Raw genomic sequence first — 12,002 nt, 5'->3', positions numbered from 1 at the left:
AGATGCTTTATTTGCAAGTAGCTGAGTCTGACAAGCGTCATGACACTTTGGTTATACAACTACTAGCTTACACAACTGTTAGGTTACTATTCTTTATAGACCCCATACTTTCCTTTCTATAACAGGTCTTCTTATCTAGACAATAAGGAGGAGATAACGTAATTCAGTTTTCCATTTTTAGGGAAGATTCATAATGTATAGCCTTGAAGGCTGGGTATTTGTAAACAGCTGACTCTAAAAGTAAGATCTGTAGTTGCTTATAGGATTTAGAAGTTGATGTGAGACGGTATTGTGCGACTGTGAGACGGTATTGCGTGACCTGGTCCTACCTTTACCATCACTACCAGGGTGCTTAAGGCAACTTCCCTCAGCGATCTTCTTTGGTTCCTATACTGGTTAAACTTCCTGGATCCCTGAATTTTGGTGGTGTTCCGTAGTACATGGGAAAAAAAAGTCAATTTCCCTTCTCTCTCCGTGAAAAGAATTTTTCAGTTTATTTACAAAACTCTCTGGAATGAGAAGGAGCCATTTGTGGTTGCTGTGGCTGATTTCTGTTGTGCTGAAGATGCTAGGAGACTGCATAAAACTCTGCACCCCTGGTGAGATTTTTCAGCCTGTTGATGCTCTTTCTAACCAAATTCAGGGGAAATGTGTTCTGGCAGCCAGTATACTTAATTTTCAGGATCACTTTGCCAGACATGTGTTTAATAATGATGAGGCATTCCCCAGTGAGATCTTGGCCATTGGGCTGTGGGCCTCCTTTCTCGTAGACACCACTACAGAATGGTTACGGATACTCCCTCAGACTGTGGGACAGTCCCATGCTCATGTTTCTGTTGCTCTTTAGAACTGTTGACATTTGGTGAACAAAATAGGTTGGTTTCTTTTCCCTCAGATGGGAAGTGCCTCTTGAGGAGGAAAATATTCTGTCAAGCCAGGCAGATGTTTGAGGAAATTTTTTTTCAGTCGTTATGGGATCTTTTTCCTTCAAAACACAGGACACTTGAGGATCTTCTTTTTTATGTGTTTTGTACCGTAGAAGGCAGCGATGCTCTGAAATAAAATTTAAGTCAGGCAAATCTCTGGAGGAGCTACCATCATCTTAGAAAGAAATTTTAAAGTATTTGTGAAGCACAAATCACAAAGAGAAACAGAAGATATTAAGCCTTTAACAGTTGACGTTTAGACTGATATTTCCTTTTTGCAACTTTTGCAACTGCCTCTCCTTTCAGGCCACCTCAGAGTCCTGTAGGTACAGGGGAGGCTGGATGGAGAGTCCCCGTTCCTCAGCTATCACCACTGGTTCGGTTGCATCCCAGAAAACTTATGGCAAATCCAATATAGCAATTGCCCTGTATGGGTCTCTTTTCCCTGTAGACCCCAGCTGCTGCCCCATCATGATGTGTCAAGTCCCTTGCCTCCCTGTGGGTGATTTAAGGCCACGCGATCAAGGGGAGCTTAGCCTGCAAGACTGAGCTCAGGTTTCATCTTGGCCCAGGCTGGCAATCTGTTTAGCAGAGATAACACAAACTTGTCAAACCCCTGTGTATTTGCTCTCCCAGTGCTGTCCCACCACTCCTGGGCTTTCTCCTCGCTCCACACTGCATGTTGCCTACAAGTTGGTTCAGAGTTTTTGCCCCACCATTGTCTGTTCTGCTTCTAACACATTTCCACACAGAGAAATTCTGTCCAAGAAAGAGTCTGAGGAAATACGCTGTGGTTTGCAAACTGAATTCCTTAATGACTTTCTCATTAGAAGAGCTCGCTGCCAAATGCTGTTTGCGTTTGCCTAAAGGACGGTCCGCATGATTAAGAGTAGCTCTGCTTTGCATGAAGTATTGTTTTCAGGCCACTGCCACAGGCAGCTGCTTCGCACCAGGAGAGAGAGAGAGAGAGAAACAAACACCAGTGAATGCACGGAGCGATCAAGCAACACAAGAACCCATGGGCTATCCCATCCCAAATTCCCACCACCACATGGGCTAATGCCCGCATGTGTGCCATGCGGTGGGTAAAGCCGAGGCAGGGCCTGGGTCTCTTGGCGAGGGTCAGCCCAGCCGGGGAGGCTGAATTCCAGCACAGCTCTGCTGTGAAAATATTTCCTGTGAGAATGCGCAAGCCCAAGAAACCAGGAGTAGCAGCAGCAGCTCTCTAGCAGGGATGGATTTCATTTGTCTAGCACATCCATTTCAAGAGCGAGCCTCTAAATGGACTTCATCTTGTGGCTGAAGGTTGGTGATGAGACAGTGCACCTCAGCTGCAGCAAGTGGGCAAAGAATCTTCCACCCTGAGCTTTTCCCCTGGCTGTCAGAACATACATCCACCTGGATTCCTCCCTCATTTTCTTATTTTCTTTTTTTGATCCCATAAATTTTAATCTATATATAAAGTAAAACTGATAGAAAAATTTCATTGCAAAGGTTTTAGAATTTATTTGATGCATGCCGTCAAAATCTCCTATCATCTTGTCATTGAAAGTTCAGCCTCAAATTCAGCTCCTTGTCCCTAACTTTCTATTTTTAACACAGAGGCCACAACTCATTGTTTCCAAAGCAGGGCTTTGGAAAATATTCTGAGAAAGGAAAATCCCCAGTGATTGCATTTGCTAATGAGGCTTAAAACGAATATCTGGACAAACAGTTTGTACAAAAAAAGGCTTCCAAGCCAAAAAGGGCTTAAAGCCAGGCAGGGGAAGAGAATAGTTCAAGATTAACTTAGTGTCTTCTCTGATATCCAGTATTTACGCTCTATAAAAAGAAAAATGGAGGGATGGATTCCGGACCTAAAGCCAGTCATGAGCCTTCACATACACACTCTGTACCTGACGAGTCAGAAGGCCTGGCTGTCGCTTGTGTGATGGGGAAGAACTTGTCTGTGGGACTCTGTGCTTCCACCCTTCGCTTTGCCCATTGCTGTGCTGTGTTTTCCATCCTTGAGAGTCTAGGATTTCACTGTGCTCAAAGTACGTTTGAATACAAGAGGGCAGACTGCTTGATGGCTGGTAGGGTCATGTCTGATGGCAGACATTGCTCCTAACAGCCCATGCACAGGATACTTCATCCTCATGGAAGTCAGTTCTGAGGGCTGTGGAGAATTTTTTATATTTCATTCTATTTGTCTGTATAATGGAGCAGGTAGCACCAAAGACGAAGCGGTTACAAGCGAGAGCATTTCTTGTACCTATTTGCAATGCTAAAGCCTAGACCTCCTAGTTCTGTAGCCAGTGCCTAACCCACGAGGCCACAGCGCCTGCCCCTCTGCCAAGAGTCCGGACCTCTCTCTGCTCCACTTACCACATCTAAAACTTGTGGCTAACAGGAGTGGTCTACACTCTCCTAGTGCTTTTTCACCTGTAGACTTCAAAGTATTTCTTGAAGCGGAAATACATTACTTTGCCCATTTCTACTGTTGACCTAAGTATAGAAATTTGAAGCAATGCTTATACCAGGTGCGCTGTGGCTGGATTTCCCAGATGGGGTTTATGTTCCCAGCTTGTTGCAGCACATCACTTATATTTTGAGGTCACGGTGTCTGAAAAAAGGGTAAAACTTCTGGTTGCTTCCTCATGGTTATGGCGTGCAGTCGCTGAAGTGCTTGACATCTGCAGGCACTAACACCTTGCTGCAATGAGAGGGGAGTAGTAAGGGCCAGTTCTGTACCCAGCAGTGATGAGTTCCCTCCCTGTGGCAGGAAGGAGTTTTGGAGCCTGAGTTTGCCCTGTTTCCTTCTGGGATCCCTTCGAACCCACTTGGACTCTGCAGGAGGGGAGGGACCAGCCGCTACATACAGGGATCAGGCATGCGCCTGGATCTGAACCAGAGAGGGAGGAGGCTGAGAGGTAACGAGAATGAGATCTTCAGCTGGAGCTTGGAGACGCCTTATTTCAAACATGCTATCTCATTCTCTAGACACAAATATTTTTCCTCCACCATTTATTTTCTCCCAGGTTCAATGACAAAGCCCAGTGCTCTGCTTTCAAACAGTACCAGTTCCTGGAGCATTTGGCTGTCCTTGCTTTGCTTCTTGCCTGAGCCAGAATAAGGCTCTACCCAGCATTCAGAGCAAACGCAATGAGAAACACTTTCATTACATAGATACAGGGCTCCAAGAAATGCCAGGCACAATAGGAGACAATCAAAGTAGGATCTCTTTAATAGCTTTTAAGAGAAAAAATTTCTGTCTTCATTTAAAATGTCAGTTCTACCTTTTCAACAAGAATTTTGCTCTACGCATTTCTAAGAACGGGAGCTTTTTTTGCTTCTCACATTGAGTTACAACATAGCATGAACTCCTTTAAATGGAGTTTGATCTACATATTTTAACTTATTTCATGCTACATAATACTAACAATACGATTCTCCATTTGGAACTACAGGCTTTCTTCTTTTGCTGTGTTGTTTGCATGAGATGTATCTGGGATGCATGAAAGGAGGCAGAAATTGTGAAAGTGGCTAGGAGTACACTTTATTTTATACTTAATACTTTTGGAGTTAAAGGGGAGATGGAAATTGGCCATGTAATGGATCTTAACTATAGAGAATTATCATCTTTCGGTAATAAAGTATTACCTGTCTCAAGGGCTCACACACACAGCTTGACCTCAGAGCACGTAATGTTTTCTCTGTCAAGAGAATCTATTCATAATGACGTGTCACAGGTGCTCACACATAATATGTTTCCCGTCAAAAGTGATCATCCATATTTTATATAGCAGCTTTGATGACAAATATTTTGTACTTCAGCTGCTTTTTCTTCCTTCTGTCAGATTTAATGAAGGAAAGTCACGGATAGTTTTTAAATAATGTCAGCTCCTTAGATCATGTTACTGTGTCTGCCTTTGAAAGTAGTTTTATACAAAAGCCGCAAGACAGGGGAGAGAGAGACAAGGACACTTTCATTTACTTAGCTTTAAAAAGAAAGCCAATTTTTCAGGCTCTTAATTTCAAAATAAATATATCCTCTGTATCTTTGGAGTCTTCTCAGAAAAAAATATGCTCTACTTCTTGAGCGCTCAGCATTTTGAGAGTCTAGCGAAAGCAAGTCTGGTAACTGAATTGGAGTTGCAGCTTCTCACTATGCAGAATGCTGTTTATTCTCATAGTAGCAGTGTGTTCAGGTGGTAAAACACCTTCCTCCAGGTTGCTCTACAACGTGAGTTCCTTGGGGGGCACAGAGAATTGGGTTCTTATATTCTCATTGAAATTATTTTTTCTGCAGCAGGGCCAAAGTTTGCTCTTCTCCTATGTGTTCATCCCTACGGAGTGAAATAACCCTCATTCCTCATTCTATTAATGAAAGAGGAAAAGTGAACTTGAACTCCCTTTGAGGTTTCTCAGATTGCGGGACTGGTCATTGAAACCTCAGAGCATAGAGGAGTGCTTTTCCCATTCATGGGCTGTGTCTTTTCTGCCAAAACTGTGAGTGAACAAAGTACAGAGGTATTCCTGAACGTTCCTGCTGCCAGGCAAACTCCCCTGAGCTAGCAGAGAGTGGTGGCTTCCAACCTGTAAGCCATGGATTTGTGGTCCAAGGGATCCACAGAAGGGAGCTGACAAAAGCAAGTTCATCGCTTATGCAAGCTATTTATCGGTGTCTGCAGATAAAAATAAAATCAAAACACTAATATAGGCAATCAAAGTATGGCACGTGCATATTTATAAAGTTATCACTGGCCTGAGGATAAGGCAGAACAGGAAGACATTATTTATAAATAGGATGTACAACTGCAAATGAGGACTGGATTTCTCTAACATATGAAATATAACCAGATGTGTCAGGTTGAGAGATGAAAGCTTACACTTAGAAAAATGCCTGGGTTTTTCATACAAGATGAGACCAAAAAAAAAGAGGGGACAGGGTCTGGAGCTGTTTGATGATTACTTATTTTTCAGATCCAACTGCTATTTAAGAATGCAACCAAGAAGGAATTAAAAGTAGGTAACAACTTCTAAAGTACAGGAAGATGCAAAACATTATTCTCTACGACTGAGAAATAATACACTGATTCATGTCTGCTCCTGAGAAGTCTGCAATAGCATCCTGTTTTGTGCTATCCCACACCCCTAAAGAAGAACTGAATAATCTTAAGCAGTGAGCGCAAAAAGTCTTCCTTTCCTTGTCTGAAGAATTAGAACAATTCAATTTAAAGGCAAATATAATCCTACCTGTGCTCCTTGCTGGGACTGGAGCAGGGTAAATGCCACAGTTAAGTCTGAACATCAGGTTGTAATTGTTAGAGATTAAAAACATGCCAGAGAGAACGTTCCAGGGAAAGAAGGAGGGTGAGAAGGATGGCTCTCCTGTGTCTTTTTATTAAGGCAAATTAGCATCAGATCTTACAAGGGCATATTCCTGCACAGCAGAACTCAATCAAAAGGCATTTAGTCAATGAAGGAAATGATACACTAAGTTGATTTTTAATCATCCAGCTAGGAAAAGCAAAGATAAGTGAATATGTATTTATCTGCTGAGACAAGTGCATACAAGGCAGAAAAACCACTGAAAATAACTAAAAGAAAAATAACTGTTCTCTAGGATGCTGCTGTTCCATAAAATCTATTTCAAATATAATTTGCTGTTAGCTATTTCTGCAAGATGTGAGCACATCAGCTGAGCTTCTCATTTTTATGCAGATGAAATAATCGCTGAAATGAAATGTCAGGTCATAAGAGACACAAGAAAAAATGAAGCAATCTTTAAGAGCTGTCGGAGAGGTGGATGGTCCACCCTTCCAAGTACGGAGGAACCGTTATTTCATGGTCTTGTCTAATATCTTGTTCTCTCACTGTTTTTTTTTTCTCTTTTTTTTGATGCTTGTCTTCTCAGTGCATTCTAACGTGAGCCAGGGTTGCCAAGGAGGGTGTGCTACATGTTCTGACTACAACGGATGCCTGTCATGTAAACCCAGGCTCTTTTTTGTTCTGGAGAGGATTGGCATGAAACAGATCGGAGTATGTCTTTCCTCGTGTCCAAGCGGATACTACGGGACACGGTATCCCGACATTAATAAGTGTGCAAGTAAGTGCTGGGGAAAGGGGAAGCGCATGGATTTGTTCTCTTTTGAGTGCTGTGTCCCCTTAGGAGTCAAGTCAGCAGAGAAGCAAACAGACAGGCCGTGTCTTTATTTGTTTGGTTCTTTTATGGTAATGCAGTAAATATTAACCCCAGCAAGAAGTTCAGGTGAAAGATCACAAAATGGCCTAAAGCTCAGGGATCCCGGCTCTGCATGAGTCACCTGCCTAGGACCCAGGTGATGCTCTCCTCCTCGACACCCCCATGCGAAAGGGCAGCGCCGGTGGGCACCAGGCACTGCCCTCTGGCAACAAGAGGCAGCGGCAGCAGCTCCGAAGAGCGGGGACCGAGGGATGCTGAATCTCGGTGGCTGGAGCCGTTTAACCCACTGCCCTTACCCGCCCGAGCCCTGCGACAAGGACAGAAGATGGCAGGTGGCATTCTTTGGAGACGCGATTTACCCTGGTCTCTCTTTATAGCTTGTCTCACACTCAGTGTAGTCCTCTAAATGCCTGTAGCACCTGGCCAGGTTTCAGCCTGATTTGGGAGAAGTTACTGATTCATGCCACCTTCGGGCTGAGGGACAGAGAACCCAACTCTATTCTTTACTGCTCAGGCAACATTTTGACCCCACTATGTATTTTGAACCATAAATGAGCTGGAAAAGATCGCAATGGCCTCCCCACTTCTCTTTTTGTTGTTGAATTCACTGTTTTTGATCCCGCAGGTGACATAAAAACGTAAGAGTGACAGCCAAGCAACTCTCCCAGTTTTAGCCTGGTAATAAAAGTTATTTAATGAACGGACCCCAGAGTAAAGACTTACAGAGTAACTTGACACTGTAAAGTATTTGCTCACTTTTTAGCAGTGTGTGGCATTGCATATCAGACATGAGCTGTGCCATACACAAGTTTTTATGTATTTCTTTTAAAAATATCTGAGAACTGGGAAACATACCACTAATGGCAATTTTTGTAGTCATGTAGAGAATACATAAAATACACCAGGACATCTGATTCAACATCAGGGAGTAATTTAAAAAAGAAAAAGATGTTGATGTAAAACAGCCTTAGGCAGATTCTAAATTCTGGCATATTTTTATTTCTCCTGGATGAATGGAGATAGATAATGTGGAACTGCCCCAGCGTTTGTGCCCTGTGGGGTTAATTAGTACCTGTGCTGTGCCAGTGTAGGGCAGAAGCAGCATATTGTTATTCTGATGGGCTGTGCTCTGTCTTCTCTTTGCATAGGTCTGCAAGAAGACAAGCAGTGTGAGGCCATTCAGCAGCAGGCCACCCTTATTAAACCCTCACTCATGTCAAGGTCACTTATGGCTGGCCTCACTGTGTGTGCAGGCCACGAAGAAGATCTAAATAGAACTTGCTTCCTTTGAAGATTGTTTAACATTGCTAGAATTGCGTGATTCTGGTATATGTGAGAGGGCGTTTCATGGCAAAGAGCAACAACATTGTTGTTTACTGTTTGCATTTCAGAATGTAAAGCCGACTGTGATACCTGCTTCACCAGAAACTTCTGCACAAAGTGTAAAAGTGGGTTTTACTTATACAGCGGAAAGTGCCTTGAAAAGTGCCCTGATGGGCTGGAAGCCAACAATCACACGATGGAGTGCACTAGCATCGGTAAGTCCCTGCCTGGTTTTCTCACAAGGGATGGGGGATGTAAGGAGGACATGAGTTGCAAGATCAGTTGCACCACCAGGGAAGTGCAACTTAAAATGGAAACGTTCTGCATCACCAGATGTGTTCCCTAGCACAAAAACGCTCAAGGTATTTCCCAAGTCTGCTGCTTCACAAGAGGCACAAGCTTGGTTGTGGCCCACAAACACAGCCTTGATGCTAAGGGCGATCCTGCCTCAGGAAATACGGCCTGTTTGGTCTGCCCTGAGGCAGAATGACATCCATCTCTTACTTGCTCTGTTACGGTGTTATGCAGCACTGCTAACATCAAAGGTTCAAAAATCCTGAGCCAGACCCCACATGTAGTTGAAAGATTAAAATACTAACTGCTTTGCTTTAGCTCCCTCGTACTACCTGAGCCTTCAAAGCATGCGTGCGTCAACATTTTGAAGCTTACCTTCACTAAAGGTGAAGGCTAGAAACTAAAACATTCATGAAAAAAAACCTCCTAAACCCCCCAAACCGCAAAATGGTATATGTGCATAATCACCTGACTCCAGAAACCAAGGATTAAAATAAAACACCAAATAGTGTGGCACTGTCACTGAAGGAATGAGATTGGCGACACTGGTCCTGTGACTCACTGGCTGTGGAGAAGAGACCTGCTGTTGTATCTCTCCAGCCTCTGACTCACAAGCTCCGATTATTCATGCTGGGGCAATTTTGGAGGTCACCACACCTAACCGTCTGCTCCATCCCTCTGCCACCCCTCCGGCTGACAGCAGAACAAGTGATATATTTGCCTCTGGGCTGCTGCAGTTGACATCCCCTGCCATGGGCATGCCGAAGCTGCAGCAAGGTTCAGCTTATTTTAGTACGCCGGCTGTGAATTGTGGTGGCTGAGGGCTGCGAACTGCGGTGGAAGCAGTAACCTCTTCAGCCACCAGCAACCAGGGAGCACTTAGGCGCAGTCTGGCCGTGATGGAAATCTCCTCCCCCACAGTATCATGCACATAGCTCTCCCTGGCATCGCCTGTTTTGGAGGGGAAGTAATGCAGGAATAAAAATAATGTACAGTACTTTGGCATTTTCCTTCTCAAATATATATTAGTTCAGGTGGTAGTGACGGTTTTTACGGTTTTATTTTCAAGCAAAGACTTTCATCTTTGAAAGAAATTCAAGGGATCGTTTTTGTTTCTTGATGGCTGTTTCCAAGTGCTGTAGACTTAGCTGCTTTAACAATGAGTCAGTCTCAACTAGGAAAAGCCATTTAAAGCTACGGAGGAAAAACAGAACCTTTTTGTGCACGTGAAGGCCAATTATTTTAACAGGAGAGCTCCAGTGTAATATGAAAAACAAAATGACCCACATGACAATTCACTGGAGGAAGGCTCAGAGATTGCCTGAGGTCAGTTATATTTTCAGGTTTTGAAAAATTTGGAAATAAATTCTAGAGCTGGAAAAATGTTGACTTACAAACTCCTCCTTATAGAGCGGCTGTAAGTCTGTCTTTCTTCAGCGGTGCTTTATGGTCTTAGACCCGCACATGAATATAAAGTAAATATAAATGTTTACTATCTTTTTTCAAGAGAAGGATACTGAGGAGATGGCACAAAAGAAGGATAGTTATTAAAAGCACATTGTTAAGCTTCCAAGATTCCTCCCATTTTTGTCTACACTGTTTGGACAAGTGTCCAGCTGCACACCTTTTGAGTTGCCAATAGTACAGGATGCACATTTGGATCACTGTAGTTTATAAACTGTAACCCGCCCTTTTCTGAAAAGTTTGCACTCCCCTGACCCAAATTCTCCTCTGCTTTGCCTACTTAGAGCTTGTATATGCTACAGATGATGGTTCTTTCACTATTTAAGCTGAATACCAAGCAGCAGATCTCCAAAGATATTTGATTCTTAATGTAATGCATTTGATATCAGTTGGTCCTTTATAACTCTATTGATTTCTAAATTCAATACCTTTGAGACCAGCTGCAGCAGCTTGACCCCATGACTTCACTCTCCTTTCGCATAGACACGACCAAAGTTTGATTCCACTGAAGCTACACGGTTTTATACCTCCACAAAACCAGAGCAACCTCAGAACAAGCCCCAGTAACTGATTTCATTGAGATCAATTGTGGTGTTGTTGCCCCGTTTCAGGAATGGAATTACAAAACAGCGAATACAAAATAGTAACTGACAATTATTTGACATTATTTTGTGCAGTATATCCTCAGCAGCCCAATTTCTGTCAATTCACTGCTGTAAATCCTGATTAGTTCCACTAATTTTTGCCACCTTTTGGCTGATGCAGAATAAAATTAATGTACCATATGCATTGTGTATACAAAAAGATATTGGCCAGGCTCAGCTTGTCCTATGTTTATTGCAGTGCACTGTGAAGCTAGTGAGTGGAGTCCGTGGAGCCCTTGCACAAAGAAAGGAAAAACATGTGGTTTCAAAAGAGGAAATGAAGTAAGGGTCAGAGAGATCGTACAGCATCCGTCAGCAAGGGGCAATCCTTGCCCAGCTACAAGCGAGAGCAGAAAATGTATTGTACAAAGAAAGAGATGTCAGAAGGAAGGAAAAGGTACCACGTTATCATCATCATAATATGAGATTGGTATTGTGCTTGTTTAATAACTCACGTCTGAAATCCCAGGCCTTGATTGCAGGCTTCACCAAAGCTCCCATTGATGTGGTGGTCTTTGGGCTGGAGAGAACTGTGCCCTTGCCTGGAGTAAATAAAGTCCTAACGCTGCTCAAAAAATGTGCTTTGTGTGATCTAGAGAGGACAGGGTGGGCTGGATGGGAAGGCACATTGTCTCTCGGTTCTGCTGAAAGAGCTGCCAAGATGAGGAGTTGCATGTGGAGCTCAGAACAAAAAGCTCCGTCGTAAACATGTCATGGTGGGAGTTGTTTGTTGGGTATCAGGCAGCCAAGTTTCACCCTTCAACCATGGGATTCCTCCAAACCAACTCCTATTTCATGCTTCCCTACAGGTAAGACCATAATTCTTGCGACTGCAGCGCTGTGGCCTCTCTCCCACCCTGAACTCCTTCTACTAGCTCTGTCTGAACATCGTGGCCTGATCCTGCCATCTGCATCTGGCTTATGGAGTCCCAGCATGGGAGAAAGACCACAACACTGCAGGGCAGCCAAGGGAAACTCCACTTGGTTTCACCCAATAAGCAAGAGTGCCAGCAGAGCTGCCCCTCCATGCAAGCCAGCTTGTTGGGCTTATTCCCCATCATGGCACCTAGTGAATGGTATCCCACATGTTAAGAACGGGAGATGCTTAAGAAGGCTATGAAATAATAATTTATTCAAATTCCACTCAGTAGAGATTGTTGTTCT

At 43.5% G+C, this 12,002-nt stretch overlaps 1 protein-coding gene across 1 annotated transcript in view; it reads left to right on the top strand.

Moving 5' to 3' along the window:
• The window catches only part of RSPO3 (R-spondin 3), a 61,033-nt gene that overhangs the window by 28,313 nt on the left and 20,718 nt on the right, over positions 1–12,002 (top strand). The window contains exons 2-4 of the mRNA XM_063331074.1: positions 6,826–7,017; positions 8,505–8,651; positions 11,038–11,235. Of these exons, the coding sequence (XP_063187144.1) occupies positions 6,826–7,017; positions 8,505–8,651; positions 11,038–11,235 (537 nt within the window). The remainder of the gene's footprint in view (positions 1–6,825; positions 7,018–8,504; positions 8,652–11,037; positions 11,236–12,002) is intronic.

This window comes from Chroicocephalus ridibundus, chromosome 3 (assembly GCF_963924245.1).
Source record: "Chroicocephalus ridibundus chromosome 3, bChrRid1.1, whole genome shotgun sequence".
Classification (NCBI taxonomy): domain Eukaryota; kingdom Metazoa; phylum Chordata; class Aves; order Charadriiformes; family Laridae; genus Chroicocephalus; species Chroicocephalus ridibundus.
Note: the sequence above shows the minus strand (reverse complement) of the source record. Positions and strands in the feature narration are given on the sequence as shown.